The 19642-nt window shown below is 36.4% G+C and overlaps 1 protein-coding gene across 2 annotated transcripts in view; it reads left to right on the forward strand.

The window, feature by feature from the left end:
* Nucleotides 1-2358: 2358 nt before the first annotated feature.
* Nucleotides 2359-19642, forward strand: part of Uba6 (ubiquitin like modifier activating enzyme 6) — a 64492-nt gene continuing 47208 nt past the window's right edge. The window contains exons 1-8 of one of the 2 annotated variants that reach the window (XM_070012248.1): nt 2359-2464; nt 4349-4411; nt 10351-10445; nt 12221-12249; nt 14748-14842; nt 15175-15286; nt 15960-16040; nt 18769-18891. In XM_070012248.1, the coding sequence (XP_069868349.1) occupies nt 2394-2464; nt 4349-4411; nt 10351-10445; nt 12221-12249; nt 14748-14842; nt 15175-15286; nt 15960-16040; nt 18769-18891 (669 nt within the window). In that variant the 5' untranslated portion in view covers nt 2359-2393. Of the gene's footprint in view, nt 2465-2896; nt 2983-4348; nt 4412-10350; nt 10446-12220; nt 12250-14747; nt 14843-15174; nt 15287-15959; nt 16041-18768; nt 18892-19642 lie in introns of those variants that run through there. The other variant, XM_070012249.1, reaches the window with a different exon arrangement.

The raw sequence follows: 19642 nt of genomic DNA on the forward strand, positions 1-19642 counted from the left end.
CATTTTTTGTTTGTTTTTTTGTGTTATCTTTCCCCCAAGCTCTGAGCTCTTCACTCTGGTCATACCTCCTTCCCACCCTTTCACTATAGACAGATCAGTCCTAGCCTTTGTTTTTGCACCTTGGCCCCCTTGCAGGTTTTCCCTTGTCCCTTGTCCCTCCTTCCCACCCCTTCCTTTCCCTCTCCCTTGTCCTTCCAGTTAGTATTATCCCCACCTTTGGTCCTCAGCTCCACCCAGAATGGAGCTCCTTCCTGCCCTAGAGGTCCCACCTACAGCTGTCCACTCCCTCTCTCCACCCAGACCCACCTGAACACACACCTAACTGACTTCCAGCCATGTGTTCCCTCTCCTGGAAAATATGGCCACTCTAATAAACCTTATAATAATCTTTCTCCTGTGCCTGATTGCCTCTGCGTGGTCCCCTGGGATGGATGTGAAGTATTCCTTTCACTGCATGCTTTGCACCCCCTGCATGCCTCCATACTGCAGGCCTGCAGTATGTTCTCCACCAAGAACTCTTTTCTGCCTGAGCCATGTGGAGGTCTCCTTTGGGCTGAACCTTAACAATTTTCATTATACTTACCACTTTCTGAAATTATTTTTCATTTGTTAACTTTAGAATACTGAGATAAGACAGAGGATTAACTCAGTGTTCGAGCAGTTACTTAAAGTAGGAGATAAATTCATTTAATGGTTATATAAAAAGCTTACAAGAAAAAAAAGGACTGGGTGATGGTGGCTCACAGCTGTAATCCTAGCCACTCAGGAGGCTGAGATCTGCGGATCTCGGTTCAAAGTCAGCTGGGGCAGGAAAGTCGGTGAGACTCTTATCTCCAATAACCACCAGAAAACCGGAAGTGGTGCTGTGGCTCAAATGGTTCTGTGGCTCAAGAGCACTTGCCTTGAGCTGAAGAGGTTGGGGACATCACTAAGACCCACAGTTCAAGCCCCACGACCAAACCAAAAACAAAAAAATCAAAACACTTATCCCATAGGTGAATCCATGATAGCATAGCTGAGTAAGTATTCCAATTATTCACAAATTTGCAATTTTGAAAACTGAATGGAAGGACAGAAAAGGCACGCTTACACATTCCATGGGTAATTCCTCTGAACAATTAGTTAACAGTTTAACAAAATGAATGAAAGGAAGAGAAACCTTTTGTTGTGTGAGAGGATAGGTTTTAGGGTTATAGGGAGTAGTCAACTGGAAAGAAGAATGCTGGACAAATGTAGCCATAATACTTAATGTACCTATGTGAAAATGGAGCCAGGTAACTTGAGAATGGAGTTGGATAGATTGGAAAGATGGGAGAATGATGGAAGGAGGGACACTGATCAAGTTGCATTGTACTCATAATCTGACTTGTGGAATGAAAACCCCTTTGTAAACTACTTTGTACAAGTGTATATGTGTGTGTGTGTGTGTGTGTATGTATATAATATATATACACACGCATATATAGTATACTTTTTGACTTTTCATAAATGTTAAATATGAATGAAATGCATAATATATAAATATTATTATGCCATTGAGTTTACTTTTCTAGAAAAGGTGAACTGGGGTCAACAGGAAGAGCATTAGATGAGCTGTCTACTAAGTCTTAATAATGGAAAATACTTTCCCCCTTGCTGATAAAGTGAGGGGATAAACTTTTTGTCTTCTAAAAACAAAAATTATCAGATGGGCTGGGAAGGTGGCTCAGTGGTAGAGCACTTGCCTTCATGCATGAGGCCCTGGGTTCGATTCCTCAGCACCACATAAGCAGAAAAAGCCGGAAGTGGCGCTGTGGCTCAAGTGGTAGAGCGCTAGCCTTGAGCTGAAGAGCTGAGGGACAGCGCCCAGACCCAGGCCCACGACTGATACTATTAAATCCCTGACAACACCTCCCGGGTGGATGTGCCCCACATTATTTGTTAAGCGGAATCTTCAGTACCCAGGACCACCTGAGGCCTATCTGCAAAACAAAGCAGTTTCTTCTTACTGTAAGACCCTGGAGGATTTACAAGGCCATCTTTCTCACTTTGCGGGTCACTACAGTGCAGTGTGATTGGCGTACAGAACGGAGGTGACGAGCACCATCATGCCACTTGGGTACCTCAGATCCGGTCTCGAAAAATCCCCGTGCTTTCCCCGGCGTTTACGCACCTCACTTCCGGTCCGCTAACGCCGGCCTCTCCACTCACCTGCTGGCAAAGCCCGCCCCGCAGCCTACTCTGAAACCGGAAACCAGGTCTTCCCGGGGGTTGACGGGAAAGAGCGGCGCAGCCCGGCTCCGCTCGGCCTCAGACCCGCCCCGCCGGTGACGTCACGGGTCGCCCCTTGACCCCTGCAGTCCCGCCCCCTTCCTCGCCTCTCAGCGGTAGCGGTGGCTCTTAGGGGGAAGACGATGGCGGGATCCCAGCCGGTGTCCGCGCTTCGGGGAGAAGAAGCGTCCTGCTCTTCTTGGGGGACCAGCAGGTGACCGGACGGTGTGGGCGCCAAGAAGCCAGGGGGAGTGGGAGGCGCGGGGCTCGGGCTTTACCAGTTTCCCCTCAGCCTCGCGGGCGGGCGTGGAGCGAGCGGGAGGCCCCGGGGCAGAGGCGGGCGGGCGGGCCGGGGACGGCGCGCGGGGCGCGGGGTGGGTGTGGCCGCCGGGCTCGGGCCTCTCCCGCCCCAGGCTCTCCCGTGGAGAACGTCCGCCGCTGGTTCCGGGCTCTCCGCTCCACTCGGGGTCCGGCACCCTCTTTCCTCCAGCGCGCCCGAAGTCAGGGTCTCCGGCCCAGACCGTGTGGCCTGGAGGGGGGAGGTTCCAACGTGAGCTCCCCAGCCCCGCGCCGAACGCCGGGGGACGGAAGCTCACTGCGCCTCCGCGCCCCGGGGAAACTCTCACCGGAGGGACCTGGGAAGGATGAAATCAGAGGCAGAGACCGGACCCCCCCCCCCCCCCGAGACTTCTGATGACGACGGGGGCGGGGGCCGGTGGGGAACAGCTCGAGGTGCCCGCTCCTCATCTCCTGATTGCTGTTGGGAGGTCCCTGTACACTCTGCCCACCCCCTGGAAGATTTCGGGGTGGACAGATGTTCCCTCTCGGCCCTTACCAATGGGTTGGTTAGCGGGTCCTCGTTTTCAATCATCGTGTCATTTCAAAAGCTGGTGGCTGTATCCTGTGCACTGTTAACACTCCACCGAAGAGAGAAGTGATGGTTGTATTATTATCATTTAACGCGACACCGTCGGTAAAGACATGTTGTTGTTGTTGTCTGCCCTTGGCCCATAATGACACATGGGAGATACAATGTAATACACACAGAATGGCCCCATGGTTGAACGGTATTTTTACCGTCTCGTAGATCTGATTTTTTTTTTTCTATATTCGAAACATTGAGTAAAGCAGAACTTTCTGAAAAGTCTCAGGCATATATCATCAAGCCGCAAAGTTAGTGGGGGTTGGGGTGGGGCCGGGGAGGAATGCAATAAAAAATTCTAGGTAGTGTACTACAGAATTTTTAAAAGTAAGGGAAGAGGTGGAGTGAGGATGTTGAAAGGAGTGACACTGATCGAGATGCGTTGTATCCACAACTGCTTTGTTAATTAAAATTGATTAAAGATAATTAACTTTTAAAAAGAATACAAACACTCTTACTCAAAAGCTTTGCTCACCAGAGTATGCCCGGTGTAAGGAAGATAGCAAGTGAATTTTTTTTCTCTTAAATGACAAAACAAGGCCTATTCTAAATGTGCTGTTTTTTTTTTTTTTACATGATCAGTTATCTTCTGGTCTGCTTTCATAATTTCAATCAGGTTTTTTTTTCTAATAATTAGTTAGAAGCTGTACTGTGTGATAATACTAGTGGGTATGATAACATACTAATCATCTATATTTATAAAATCTACATGTTATTTGTTGATATCTGGCTTAGAAATTTAGACTACATACTTAAATTTCATGTTATCACATTATCTTTAAATCTGCAATTAACAACAGAGCAGTGCACATTGTAATACAGATTGTGCTTTTGCCAAGATGATGATTCCAGGTCTTCCATAACAGGTTGATTCATTACGCTCATAAGCAGTTCTGCTTCCTGTGATTCCTACAAATATTATCATTTTTCTTTGTGTACCATGCTGCAGAAAAATTGTGACTCACTTCTATAAATGATATATCACTGCAATAAGTATGCTTTATCACAATTGTTTACCTTCAATTTCATTTTAATTATAAAAGTCATTCAGCAGACATTCTCAAAAGAAGCCCTCATGAGAAGCAGGGACAATTGAATTCTCTGGATTATTATTAAAGTTTATAGAATATGAATACTTAATAGACATACTTCTTATGTTTTCTTTCTTTCCTCCAGTACAAGTAAAAATTTGCCCATCATGTCAACAGACTCTGTGGAAATTGATGATGGATTATACAGGTAAGAGCCACATGGATACTGAAGCCTTTTTTTCCTCTCTGGTCGTCATTCTCAAGTAATGGGTAGTCTATTTGAAGATACCATTAGGGCATAGGAAGAATTGTGTGTGTGTATTTATAGAATATATTTATATATCTGGAGTTTCATTAACTTTTTGGGAAAATATATTTTCTAGGTATAGGATTCCAGGTTAACAATTTAGAATGTTCCAGAGTTTTGATTTGCATAGCTTCTGGGATAAGGTCAACTAGTAACTCATTCCTTCTTTTTCCTGTACATAATGTTCTCTTTCTAGCCACCTAAAACTTTTCTTTTTGTTGGTCACAGGGCTTGAACTCTGGGCCTGTGTGCTGTCCCTGAGCTCTTCAGCTCAAGGCGAGCACTCTACCACTTGAGCCACAGCTTGATTTTCTGGTGGTTAATTGGAGATAAGAGTCTCATGGACTTTCCTGCCTGGGCTGGCTTTAATTTGGGAAGTTTCGTTGCTATACCTTCAAATTCTCTTTGTAGTCTCAATTCCTTCTAGTTTTTTTTGTTTGTTTGGTTGTTCTGTTTGTTTGTTGACTGGGCCTGGGCATTGTCCCTGAGCTTCTTTTGCTCAAAGCACTTTACCACTTGGACCATAGCACCACTTCCAGCTTTTTTGGTAATTTTTTGGAGTCTCAGACTTTGCTGCCCCTAGCTGGCTTCAAACTGTGGTCCTCAGATCTCAGCCTCTAGTGTAGCTAGGGTTACAGGTGTGAGCCACAAGTGTCCAGCCCAGTGTATTCTTAATCAACGATTTTGCATTTTTTACGCCCAGAAAGTTTGTTGGCTTATACTTCTCTCTACCTTTTTTATCCTAGTTATAATTCTTATTGATCCTATTTATAATAGTTGTTGTCTTTGTCTTCTCAAGATCTATTATCTATGACATTTATAATTATACCTATTGATTTACATTTCAGTATAAATTTTTATTTTCCTTTTTCATATAGCTAGTAATTTACACTTGGAGTAATGAATAATTTTTAATTTTTTAAAATACTGAGCTTGCTCAGGGACATAGTTAAGTTACTTAGAAACATTGTTTCTTTCACAGCTTGCTTTTCTGCTTAAGACCAGTGAAGGCTTAAATTTAGAGCTAATTTTTTTCTCCACTACTGATGCAATACCCTTCTGAATATTCTTTCCAATGCCCTTTATATTCTAAACGTTTTCTGCTTGACTAAAAAGGAACACAAAACTTTACCAACTATATTTAAGTACCAGACAGGTAATTCTTTGAGGTTGTTTACTCCTGTGTATGTACTAATACCTTCTCAGCTGACAATTGAAGAAAAACCCTCTGAAGCTCTCTAGTATGCTTTCTGCATCTCTCTACTCGCTGGTATATCAATTTTAAATCTTAACTTTCTTCAATCTACAGATGTATCATTAACTCAAGAAGACCACCAAATTCAGTCCATAGTTCCCTCCCATCACTGCAGCTGAAACTAAATGTTAGCAAAAATAAGGCTTACATCAGTTGAGTTTCTCCCTCTCAGAACTTACTATCTTGAATTACATATTATCCAGTATCTGAAATCTGTTATTTTCAGTTATTTTCTCCAGTTTTCAGTTATTTAAGGCCAGAGAACAAATCTTAGGTCCCTATTAACCATATTGTGGCTAACATTAAAGTCTTATGAATATGTTATGTGTCTGTAACGAACCCTTGTTTTTTCATACTTTTCCCTGGCCTAGAAGTCTAGAAAACTTACCATCTTGTTTATCAACCTTTGAAATCATCTTTAATTCTTCAGAATTCAGCTTGGATGAAATTCATTTGTAAAACTTTTCCTCCCTTTCATAATCACTCCTATATTTTATGGTTTCTGTTACTTTTGTATAGTTTATCTTTTAGAATTATTTGATTATCTGTCTCAGTAGCATGTTACTGGTGTTTTGCTAACTATTTTATGTTTTATATTGCTTAATATATAATCTTCTCATATGAAGTTCTTGTGATCACTGTACACAGTGAACTCGGCCAATGCCTGACCAAAGTCAGTTTTAATAAAAATATGTACAAATAGGCAAGACAATTGAAGTACATCCAGAAGAAAGTGATGAGAAGATTGAAGGTGACTTAAAATGATACCATATTTGGAATTAAGGAATTGGGGTTATTGACCTTGAGAAAGGAACACTGGATTCTGAATACCAAAATGTTCAGAAAGTTGTTACATCAAAGAGAAATTAGATTAGTTTTCTTTGGTTCCAAGGAGTTAATCTAGGACTAGTAGATAAAAACTGTAGAGAAACATTATTCCTTCAAAAAAGGGAGAGATTTTCTTATCTAGGGCTTTCTGAAAAGAAACAGCCTTAGAGATTTCTTCATACTGGCTATATTCATTAATGTGTGGCATGGCTACTTAATGTCGGCTATAATGTGTTACTGTGATGGTGTTACAGTGAGTTGCACTAGGTCGTTAGGAATGCACATAAAAGATGATCCACCATTGTCTAGAAAAAATGAAGGATTAAAGGAAGTATCATAGGAAAAAGTAATGTATAAATTAAGACCTAACACAAATATTCTATCAACCAAAGGGATTAGGGATTTAGCTCAGTGGAAGAGCATTTGACTGGCAAGTGCAAGGTCCTGAGTTTGTGTCTTGGCTCTGCCAAAAAAAAAAAAACAACAACCAGCCACTGCAGTAGCTTGAGAACTGTCATTAAATGGGCCTAAATAGTAGCACAGTTCTACACATGTTGGTTCTCTTTCAACATTGTAGACAACATAGAACATTTTGAAAACTGCGAATGTTCAGTACACCTGAAACCTAATAATGAACTGAAAGACAGAAGCAAGAACTAGTTTATTAGTGATCTTGTGACTGATACTCAAGAATTTGGACTATCCTATGGGAAATAGGAAAATATTGTGCTTTTTAAAGCAGAAAAAGTGAATAAGTTGATCAGATTTATACTTCAGAAAGATTATTTTCCTTAGTAGGAAGTAAATACATAATAATGAAAAAGAACCTCAAGTAATCTGTTGTTTAGAAATAAGAGTGAAGGCTAAGTATGCAGCTGAGTAGTTAGACCATTGCCTAATATATGAAAGGTTCTGGGTTCAGTAATCAACCTGCAAAAGGAAAAGAAAAATAAGAGGACAAATGTTAGAAAAAATAGCTAAGACAATTGAAGATGATGGCTCTTTCAAGGAGCAAGAAGGTTAGATAGGAAAGAATTTGGTTAAAAAACTGATTGTTAGCCAGTGTTGGTGATTAACTTCTATAATCATAGCTATTCAGGAGGCTGAGATCTTAGAATTGAGGTTCAAAGCCAGGCTGATGAGAAAGTACTTGAGACTCTCCAATTAACCACCAGAAAACAGGAAGTAGAGCTGTGGCGCAAAGTGGTAGAATGCTAACCTTGAACAAAAGAGCTCAGGGACAGCACCCAGGCTCTGAGTTCAAGCCCTATGACCAACAAAAAAAGAGTTGGGGGAACTGATTGTTGTATTTGTATAGTCCCTTTTCCCCACCTTTATAATCTTTATGTAATGATTTGTCTTACTCAGTCTCTATATTGTGGTATAGTAGTTAAGAGTATAGCTCCTAAAGCTAGACTATCTCATTTAAATTTTTCTAGCTATAAAAATGAAATAATATGTTGAAAAACGAACTTTACAACTTTGATAGGGTGGTAGGGGAGTGTGGGGGTGGGGGGTGGAGAGGGGAAGGGATGGTATGGGGAAACAAAGGAGGAGGCAACAATGCTTGATAAGAAATATACTCACTATCTTGCCCATGTAATTGTAACGCCTCTATATGGTATTTTCACAATAATTTTTTAATGGAATAATAATACAATCTATATCACAGAATTTCAGTAAAGTTTAAACAAGTGCAGGTAAAACACTTAAAGCAATAATGCATAATTTGAATGTTATCTATTACTGTTATATGTCAATCAATAGGTGCTAGATATGAAAATATGTAAATTTAGTACTTTTTTAGTATACTTTGCTTTAATAAGGAATTATCATTAAAAAGAGAAAATAATAAAGGAGTTATCAAAAATCAGGATACTTTAACATCAAAGTTTACATATTTTAGAAAAGAAACTGACAATGAATTCTTATTTCAGGTAACTAAAAAAAAAGAAAGAAAAGTTTAGAGTATATTTATGAGACTAGGAAACATTTTGAGAACCAATTATATAGTCACCAACCAAAGACGAGCCCTGTAACCTGATCCTCTTCTGAAGATCAGGCCTACATACTAAAGATATTAAACTCTTAAGAGCTTCCATACAGTGTGCCATACTTTGGAAAAACAGTTTGACATCTAATAGAATTGATTTTGTAGCTAGCATTGGTGGCCTATAATCCTAGTTACTCAGAAGGCTGAGATACGAGGATTATGATTCAAAGCTACCCAGGCAGGAATGTCTGAGATTCTTACCTAAACTACCAAAAAAGCCAAAAGTGGAGCTGTGGCTCAAGTGGTAGAGTGCTAGCCTTGAGTAAAGATGCTCAGGCACTGTACCCAGTCCCTGAGTTCAAATGCCAGTATCTGCACATACATGCATAAAAATTGAAGATGTACATATTCTTCTGCTCCACATATTCCCTCCTAAGGATACACACTAGAGAAAAAATTGTAAAGATACGCCAAAAGACACAAATGCTTATAGTCTCATTATTTGTAACTATTCAAAGCTGTGGAATAGCAAAATTATGGTTTATCTGGTATATTGATATATATGGTATATTGTGGTATACCATTTGACTATATAGTTGAATGTTGCAGTTTGAAATGAAAATTACTGGCCAGTTGCATTCATCCATCTCAGTAAATCTCATAAATATAATTTCATTCAAAATAAACACATTAAAGAAACACAAGACACAAACAGGCAGAAACAGGTAAAACATACTTCAATAGATATTTGATAAATATTTTATTAATAACTCTGTAGTTTACTTCCTAAAACAAATCTTGAATAGTGAGTGAAAGAGAAAAGTGTACCTTCCATTATTTTGCTAGTGAACAAGTAAAGAAATAGCAAGGGTAGCTTGATGTATAGTTCAGGCAAAGAACATTTTTCTTAGGCTTTTAAATTGAATATAAAATTCTTAAATATGGAAATTAAAGACCAGTTTTTTAAACAAGCGTACAATAAGTGTGTAATAATACACACTTATACAATGGTTTCTGGAGTTATTTGTTGCTTATACTAATTCATTTTTCAAATTATTTTTATAAGAGTTTATTAGAACTTATACTATCTTGGGTAGATCATCAAGTTTTTCATAGTTCATTCAGATAAACTTCCTGTTAATTTTTAAAATATTGATTTTTTAAAATTACCAGTGTGTGTGTGTGTGTGTGTGTGTGTGTGTGTGTGTGTGTGTGTGTGTGTGTGTGTGTGTGTGTGTGTGTGTGTGTGTGTGTGTGTGTGTGTGTGTGTGTATTTAATTCTCATGGGTAACTACTTGACTGTTCTAAATACACTTTACCAGCTTTTACATGTAAAACGGTATTCAGAAATTGAATCAAATGATTCTATTGAACTTTAAATGAACCAGATTTTACCTCATAAATTCTGCTTGTATTGAAAGTTTTAAGGTAGACATAGGAAATTCAAATATCTGTAATAACCATTGAGTAATACATGCAAGGAGCAGGAAGAAATGTAAACCTGGTAAATTATAATCACATGTCCTCTCCCTATGTAGAGGATGCATCCATTCTATTCAGTACAGTTGGTTGCCTGGAGAGAATGTGAATTATGGAGTCAGATTATCTAAATTTTCAAAATAATAATTTGGAAAAATTTTTAACACCATACAGATGATGCAAAACAACTCTGGGCAGATCTAGTGAATAATGTTTTAGTTTTCAATCTTATGGATTATATATAATTTTGACAAAATAATTCCGTTTTTTTTCATTGTGTTATAGTCGACAGAGGTACGTTCTTGGAGATACAGCAATGCAGAAGATGGCAAAGTCCCGTGTTTTCTTAAGCGGTATGGGTGGTCTTGGTTTGGAAATAGGTAAGTAGTAGTTGAGTAATAATTCATGTAACACTTTTGTAACATAATTTAATAATTTTTTTTTTTTTTTTGTCGGTCGTGGAGCTTGAACTCTGGGCCTGGGCACTGTCCCTCAGCTCTTCAGCTCAAGGCGAGCGCTCTACCACTTGAGCTACAGCGCCACTTCCGGTTTTCTGGTGGTTTATTGGAGATAGGAGTCTCACAGTCTCTCCTGCCCGGGCTGGCTTTGAACCGCGATCCTCAGATCTCAGCCTCCTGAGTAGCTAGGATTACAGGCGTGAGCCACCAGCGCCCGGCCAATAATTTCTTTTATTTCCTATGAAGGAAATTAGATTCACAACCTTGGTCAAATTCCGTTTTCACTTTCATGGTAATGATATGATCTAGAAGAAAGCAATAATGCCTTTTTTTCTATATTTTATGATAATAGTAGTTATTCATTAATAACTATTCTGTATATTAATGACTATTCTGTATATTCATTAATTTGTTAGGGTAGAACATACAGTCAAAACATTTGGAAGACTACACTAAAATTTTAAGAATAGTTATCTCCGGGTGGTATAATTAAGCAAAGTTTTTATTTTCGTTAGTCTATATTTCTACCTTTTTAAAAATAAGGCATTTCTTTCTTTTTCTTTTTTTTTTTTTTTTTTTGGCTGGTTGTGGGGCTTGAACTCTGGGCTTGGGCGCTGTCCCTGCATTCTTCAGCTCAAGGTGAGCTCTCTACCTTGAGCCACAGCGCCATTTCCGGTTTTCTAGTGGTTTTTATTGATGATAAGAGTTTCACAGACTTTCCTGCTTGGGCTGGCTTTGAACTGCAATATTCAGATCTCAGCCTCCTGAGATCTAGCATGAGCCACCGGTGCCTGCTAGGCATTTATTTCTTGCAGCTATAAAAAATGTTACTTATCCTATAATGATGACTAAGCTCCATGAAGCCATATCTAATTTGGATTCCTACTGTTTATTTTTTCTTTGTTTGTTTTAATTTTATTTTTTTAAGGTTTTTTTTTTTATTGTGAGAATACTGTACAGAGGAGTTACAATTACATGGGCAAGATAAGGAGTACATTTCTTATCAAGCATTGTTGCCTCCTCTTTGTTTCCCCTTCCCCTCCCTTCCCATACTCCCCCTTCCCCCCCACACCAAAGTTGTAAAACTCATTTTTCGACATAACGACTTGTACATCTCATTGTTGCATTGGGTCCACCTGTATCCCTAAAAGATTTGTTTTTTCCCTTCCCCTCCACAAATTATAACACCACCAAATACAGTGAAAGCATGGGTTATATTGTGGGGGAGGGACATACAAAGAACATAGAAATCATCTTATAAATATGTTAGAAACAATTGCGTGAAAAGAAAAACAAAAACAAAAAAACATTTGAATACTTATCTTGGTTCATTCCCCTAACATCAACGTATCTGACCTTTTCTGGTTGGCTCAGACATACACTAGTTACTGCAAATAAGGGAAACCATGGGGCCTATGTTTCTTTGGGCCTGGCTTACTTCACTTAATATAATTTTTTCCAAGTCTTTCCATTTCCTAACAAATGGGGCAGTGTCATTCTTTCTGATGGAAGCATAGAATTCCATTGTGTATTTATACCACATTTTCTTGATCCATTCATCTACTGAGGGGCATCTGGGTTGGTTCCATATCTTAGCTATGGTAAATAATGCTACAGTAAACATAATTGTGCTGGTAACTTTAGTATGGTCTGGATTCCTACTGGTAAGTTATACCTTTTTTCTCTTTCCTTTATAGCAAAGAATCTTGTTCTTGCAGGGATTAAAGTAAGTATGTCTTTACTATGAAAACTTGGTAGAAATTGTTTTGTTTGTGCCCATTTATAGTGATAATATTGTTCACCCTTGAGCTTATTGTTTCTTTATCTTATACCAAAATTATTTTAATTCTGTACTATTCCCTTAAAAAAAATCTCTGGAAATGTGAAACATGCATGAAAGTGTTTTCTTTTTGAGATAGTGTCTTGCTTGCATTATGATCCTTTATATTAAGTTCCTGCTATAGCTGAGCCAACTTTTTCTGTTGAGCTTAGATCATATAACCTTTTTTCTCTAACTGGCCTAGAACCTCTATCTTCCCAATTTTAGCTTCCTGAATACCTAGAATGACAGATGTAACCCCCTCTGTGCCGAGCTATTGGTTGAGTTAATAAACTGGAAGCCTTACTTTCGACTCACCTCTCAAGTAGGTAGGATTGTAGATGTGAACTACTAGCACCCAAACAACCACCAAATGATTTTTATGTAAATCTCAGACATTATATTATATAACCTTAACTATTATTGATTATATCCCTTAATAATCATTGTCTAGATTTGGTATTTAATTGGGAGCAGTAGTAATAGTCTACCATTCTTTCCTCATTTATTAGCTGGAATAACATTTTAGAAAGAAAACTTTCCATTTTTCATTTGATTTCACAAAAGTATAGACTATAAATGTACAAAAGACATGATAAATACTTTTATTTTCTCCTTTGTTTACTATCTTTCTAAAATCAATGACTAATTAATTGACTCTCTGCATGTATTTATGTTGTATTTACACGTATATACATGTCATGTTGTATTCACAACTTGTGAATCCACACAGTCCATGAAGTATTAAATATATTTTACATGTTTTGATTCATTCTGATTCTAAAATTTTTCCATTTTTGGTTATTAGCATCCTGAAGTTTTAGAGTCTTTTTTAATAGCTCCTGTAGTGTTTCTAAGTATAAAGTCTTTTTGATGAGCAGAGCTAGAACATTCATCATGAATAAGTTCACAGATTTCTGATTTTCTTTTTCTTTTTTTTTTTTTTTTTTTTTTTTTTTTTTTTGGTCGGTCGTGGGGCTTGAACTCTGGGCTTGAGCACTGTCCCTTAGCTCTTCATCAAGGCTAACACTCTACCACTTGAGCTACAGAGCCACTTCTGGTTTTCTGGTGGTTTATTGGAGATAAGAGTTTCACGGACTTTCCTGCCCGGGCTGGCTTTGAACCTCGATCCTCAGATCTCAGCCTTCTGAGTAGCTAGGATTACAGGCATGAGCCACTGGCGCCCGGCAGATTTCTGATTTTCTAAATGTAGGATTACAAAATGTTTCTAAATTTTCAAATTCACATTTGGTATTATTTTTGGCTTTATATTTTTATCTTTTTTTTCCTTACTCTGTCTTAAATCATAATGATAGGAACTAATTACTTGTCCTACTTTATACACAATAAAACATAGTTTCAGAGTAACAACTTCCATATTATTAATTACAGAATGTTATTGGGAAGCAAATGTAGTTTTTTTCTCTTGTTTTAGAATCTATACAAATTTGGCACACAACTGCTTTTTTAAGTCACTCTAATTCTTCTGGGTATCCATGTAAAAACTCAGTAAACAGTTTAGTCCATTCATTTGGATTTGGATTTTTAAGGATTTTTTTAAAAATTTAATTATGTGAGGCTTATCCAAATTTATAAAACATAACATTTTGTATCTTTTCAAGAGTGTCTTCAGAGTAGATTCTGAAAAGTAGGATTACTGTGTCAAAGCATGTTTACTTGCTAGAAATTGCTAAGATCCTTTCTGAAAAGGTTTATTCACTTCACATTAACATTAGTAATTTATAAGTATGGCTAATTTACATGATTCTTTAGTGGAGAATATTGTCAAATTTTTGGACCTATGTCAATTTACATAGAGAGAAAAGATATTTAATTCCAGAGTGAGATTAAATGTTTTTACTTATCAATTTTTTCAGTATATTCCTTATAAAAATTAATTTTGCTTATTTTTCCATAAGGTTTGTGGCCTTACATGAGTTATGTGTTTTTTCTAATTTGTTGGTTAATTTTATTAATTGGATGGTGGAGTTATTTAAAATGTTTATACATTTTCTGAAATTTTGTATGGCATTTTTAATGACAATACTTTTATCAACTTAAAATCTCTTCCTATGTAGTTTTTCTTACTATCAATATATTCAGAATTTTGATACACATATCTGTATAATGAGCTACTTTTTATAACCTTTTAGATTTTTTTGTATTCTTTTTTGTCCTGTTTATTCATTTATCTGTCTGTGGGAAAGTAAGAGGGGCACAGAAATGGAAGGACAAAAGGCAGAAGAACAAATGCAGCAGTAGTACTCACTGGACACTGTGTTGAAAATGAATCCTTCTAGATTCTTATGCCTGTAATTTTTTGTTTACACAAAATATTCCAGTACAGTGTAAGATATGTCTTTATGCTATTCTAGATTTTAACAAATATTTTCCTTTTTTCGAAGGCACTTACAATTCATGATACAGAGAAATGCCAAGCATGGGATTTAGGAACCAACTTCTTTCTCTGTGAAGATGATATTGTTAATGGAAGAAATAGGTAAAGATACTTTAATACATTACCATAAGATTTTTTTTAAACTCAAATTATTCAGAATATTCTTTATCCAAACACCAGTTCAATTCTAGTAGCCTAAGTGATCACACCTTCACTAAACCATAGCTTAAGTATTGGCAATTAATTATTTGTCAAATTTTGATATATTTGCATGCTGGCACATAGAAATCAATTGCTTTGCAGTTACTAAAGGAAATGTTCAGTATTACAAAATCATTAAAAGACTTGGAGATCTTCAAACTTGGATACATGGAATTGTGTGGAATATGACAGTGCATCTTAATATTTCATACTAATTTTTAAATTTTCCTTAGGGCTGACGCTGTACTTGGCCATATTGCAGAACTAAATCCATATGTTAATGTATCATCATCTTCTGTTCCTTTCAATGAAAACACAGATCTCTCCTTCTTAGAACAATACCAGGTTAGTACGTCATTGCATTTTAAATATTACTAATACATACCATGACAATACAGCAAAATTAGTGTAACCTCTGGTGTGTTGAGGAATAGAATACAAAAATTCAAATTAGAAGACTTATTAGATAATGCAAACAAATGTTCCTTTTTAGGGAAAAACCCAAATAACTACTAAATATCAGTTGGTTATTTGGACAGTAATATGCATAAAGAACTACCTGAAACTGAGAACTGATTATAGTAACAACGCATATATATTTCTTCCTTTTGCATCTGCATGTCAGCTGGGGACTTGGCTGCTCTAGGCTCAGCTTAGCTAGAATTGAACCCAGAATCTAGATTCTGATTGTGTGTCACATTTGGCAGTAACAGAAGCACAAAAAGGCAAGACCAACCACTGAAACGTGTTTAACATGTCTCTTCCATTAATGTTTCATTAGCCAAGGCAAGTCAGATTATCAAGCCAAAGTCAAGAACAGGAAAATACACTCTTTCTAAGAAGTTATATAGGACATTAAGGATTCTTTCTATTATAAAGCCTCTGGTAGTGAATGAATTCAAAGTGAGCAGTTTTCTTTCAAATGTGTTATTTTTGTTTTTGTCATTTTTTACTTCTAAAGGATAAGTTGTGTTTTACCAAAATAATTGTGCATTTTTATTTCTTTTATTCTCATCAGTGTGTAGTATTGACTGAGATGAAACTTACATTACAGATGAAGATAAATGACTTTTGCCATTCTCATTTCCCTCCAATTAAGGTAGTAGTATTTAATACTTAAGTGATATGCTCTTAAAATTTTTAGCTATTTATTGAGTTTATGTAAGAAGCTCTATTTACGTAAGGGCAGTTACGAGATTTTGCCATTCAGTTTGGGTGTAAATATCATTTTTTATTTCTAATCTAGTATTTAAGTTTGTTTTTTAAGCAATATGCCAAAATTAAAGAAATAAAGGCTATAACTGAAAAAGATGATAAATATGATTCCTCTAACTTTAAGCATTATTATATCATTTGATGAATATTCATTATACATACTTAGCAGGGCAAGCATATTTTCTTAGTTCTGAACATTACCATTTGATGGGAAAGATGTATAAGACTAGCAAATAAATACGTGATATATTTTTTAATAATTTTATTTCATATGAAAACATAAATGAACAAAGAATAAAAAAACTTAAGTGAAGTTGGTAAACAGGCTGATGACATTTCTGTTCAGTCAGAAAGTTTGGGAAGTTCTTTCTGAGAAGATACTTGAATAGTCTCCTGAAAAATGAGAAAGAACCATCTATGGTTGGGTCTGAGAACAAGCATTCAAAGCAAAGGGATTAGCAGATGTAAAAACATGTATAAAACTTACTGTGGTATGTTTGAGCAGCACAAGGAGGTAAGCTCAGCATCAGAATGGAGTTGAAAAAGTAGAAGTAAATGATACCAGGTCAGAGAAGAGGTAGAGTACCGTATCCCATTTCTGAGAAGATTTGAGTCTTAAGCTTGTGAATTTTTATGTGATTTGTATTTTTAAAAGATCTTCCTGTATGTAGAGAAGACTATAGCAACAGTTTTCAAAGTGGTCTGAGTACATTTTTGAGAATATCTACATAGAAAATAACTCCTTTAAGAGTATTACAAAATTCCTTTTGTACTCTACTCCTCTTACAGAGAATGGTAGATTTTCCAAGAATCTATAAAATGTGTGCTCTGATAGCTTGGGGAAAGTATTTGTGTATTCTTGTATTTTAAGTTTTTCTATTTTAATTTCTAAGTCAATATATATTAGTAAATATAACATTAACAAAAGTCTTTCAGATTCAAGAAGGAAGTGGTCATGTAAGATCTACAAAAGAAAAAGTTTGGGGGGTATAAAGGTAGAGGCAACTAAACCAGTTAGGAATTAACTATAGTTAATAGTGACTTAGGTATAAAGGGAGAGAATAGACATAAGAAATTGTTGAGTTTTAAGTATATTTTGTTGTTTTTGTCTTTATTTTTCAAAAAGATTAAAGAGCTTTCAAACAGTCTGTTTAATATGTATAAAATGAGCTGTCTAATAGGAGTTGAGATCATTTTGATGAAAATGGTTTTTTTGGTCCAAATACTACTCTATTTTTTCTTTATTAGTAGTACTTATGGTAATAGTTTTAAGCACAAAATATTGTCTGCAATGTTTTGGAAAAGAGGAGAAAGTTTTGTTAAAAACTTTTCATAAGGGCTGGGAAGATGGCTCAGTGCTAGAGCACTTGCCTCGCATGCATGAGGCCCTGGGTTCGATTCCTCAGCACCACATAAGCAATAAAAAAAAGCTAGAAGTGGCGCTGTGGCTCAAGTGGTAGAGCGCTAGCCTTGAGCTGAAGAGCTGAGGGACAGTGCCCAGGTCCAGATTTCAGGCCCCACGACGGGACCCAAAAAAAAAAAAAAAAAGAAAGAAAATTTTTTATAAGACATTTGTGATGTATTAATCTCATTTTTCCCTTAAATGACTGATTTGCTAATTCAGTTCCTCAGACTTCATATAGACTGCTCATTCCTTTTTTTTTTTTTTGCCAGTCATGGGGCCTGAACTCTGGGCCTGGGCACTGTCCCTCAGCTCTTCAGCGCAAGGCTAGCACTCTACCACTTGAGCCATACCACCACTTCCAGCTTTTTTTTGCTATGTGGTGCTGAGGAATCGAACCCAGGGCCTCATGCAAGGCAAGCACACTACCACTGAGCAACCTTCCCAGCCCTGCTCTTTGCTTTTCCAAAGCTGCATTCTATTGTTTTTTCACTATTAACTCTACCTCTTTTGGTGAATGGACATACCCATTTATTGTTCTAAAATAACAAGAATTCACTTCAGTATTGAAACAAGATAATTGTTTTATATATATTGTGATTGTGTTTTATGTCGAGGCTAGACAAGTTTGTTTGTTTTTTTAATCACAGAACATACAATGAGGGGCTAGGAAGGTAGCTCAGTGGTAGAGTGCTTTCCTTGTGTGCATGAGGCCCTGGGTTTGATTCCTCAGTACCACATAAGCAAAAAAAGCCAGAAGTGGCATTATGGCTCAAGTGGTAGAGCATGTGCCTTGTGCTGAAGAGCTGAGGGACAGCCCTTAGGCCCAGAATTCAGGCCCCACAACCAACAAAAAAAAATACAATGAAGATAATTGATACTAATAGTTTCTGCCTAAATACTAACTAGGCCCAACCCTCCTTAGATTCCTAGATCAGATGAAATCAGGTACATTCCAGCTGGGATAACAGTACACCTAGGCTCTTCTAATGTTCTTAAACTACATCTCCATTCGCCAAATATAATGCCAAATATAAATTCTTTGATTTTTAGACTGATTCATAGACAATTTATCCTATTAATGTATTCCAAAGGATATATACTTACATAAAAGGACTTAACGATAATTGAGTTTACTTTTACTTACATAAAAGGACTTAAGATAATTTTCTTCATATAAATAAAATGACATCTTTTTGCTGTTTTACAGTTCATTAGTGCAGATATACATGGAATTTGGTCACGGTTGTTTTGTGATTTTGGTGATACATTTGAAGTTTCAGATACAACAGGAGAAGAATCGAAAGAAATTTTCATTTCAAACATAACGCAAGTATGATTATATTAATGAACTTTGTATAAGTGATTTTATGTGATATTTATGATTTTATGTGATATTTATAAGTGATTTTATGTATAAGTGATTAATGAACTTTGTATAAGTGATTTTAGCAAAATGCTATAATAAGCAATTTTAAGATAATGTGAATATTTTTAATTTCTTAAACATTTTCATTCTTTTGACTATGTTATATTAAGATTAACATAAAATTAGATTAAGAAACTTCTGAATTCCTTCTAACATTACAGAACAACATTTGCTTGACATAAATTTTAATTTCAGTTTTGTTCTGTATAATATTCCTAAGAGACTTGAGTTGTGATTCACTGTTTATGAATGTTTGCAATGTCAGACCACGTACTACTGACTATATCCTAAAAATACATTAAACTCATTACAGTCTTTTCTAATCTGTTACCTTTCTGAAGCCATAGAAGGTAGAAAAAGTTTAAAAATGTGATCATCTTCAAGTAAAACAAAATTGGATTTTCTAGCTACACACTCCTACTTTCATTTTAAGCTTAATTTTTTTTATTTCCTAAAGGAACTGAAGAAATCTTTTTATTATTTTTTCTTTGTTTAGCTTAAGTAACTTACCGTATTTGTACTCTTTATTGTAAAAGATCACAAAAAACAAATACAAGGGATGATAATATATTTTGACATAATAGTAGTTGTGCTTCTGATTTTATGATCTATTTTTAAATCCCATGTTAAGCATTATTTTAAAATTCATTGTGAT

The sequence above is a fragment of the Dipodomys merriami genome, unplaced genomic scaffold (assembly GCF_024711535.1).
Source record: "Dipodomys merriami isolate MVZ:Mamm:240054 unplaced genomic scaffold, mDipMer1.0.p SCAF_9, whole genome shotgun sequence".
NCBI lineage: Eukaryota > Metazoa > Chordata > Mammalia > Rodentia > Heteromyidae > Dipodomys > Dipodomys merriami.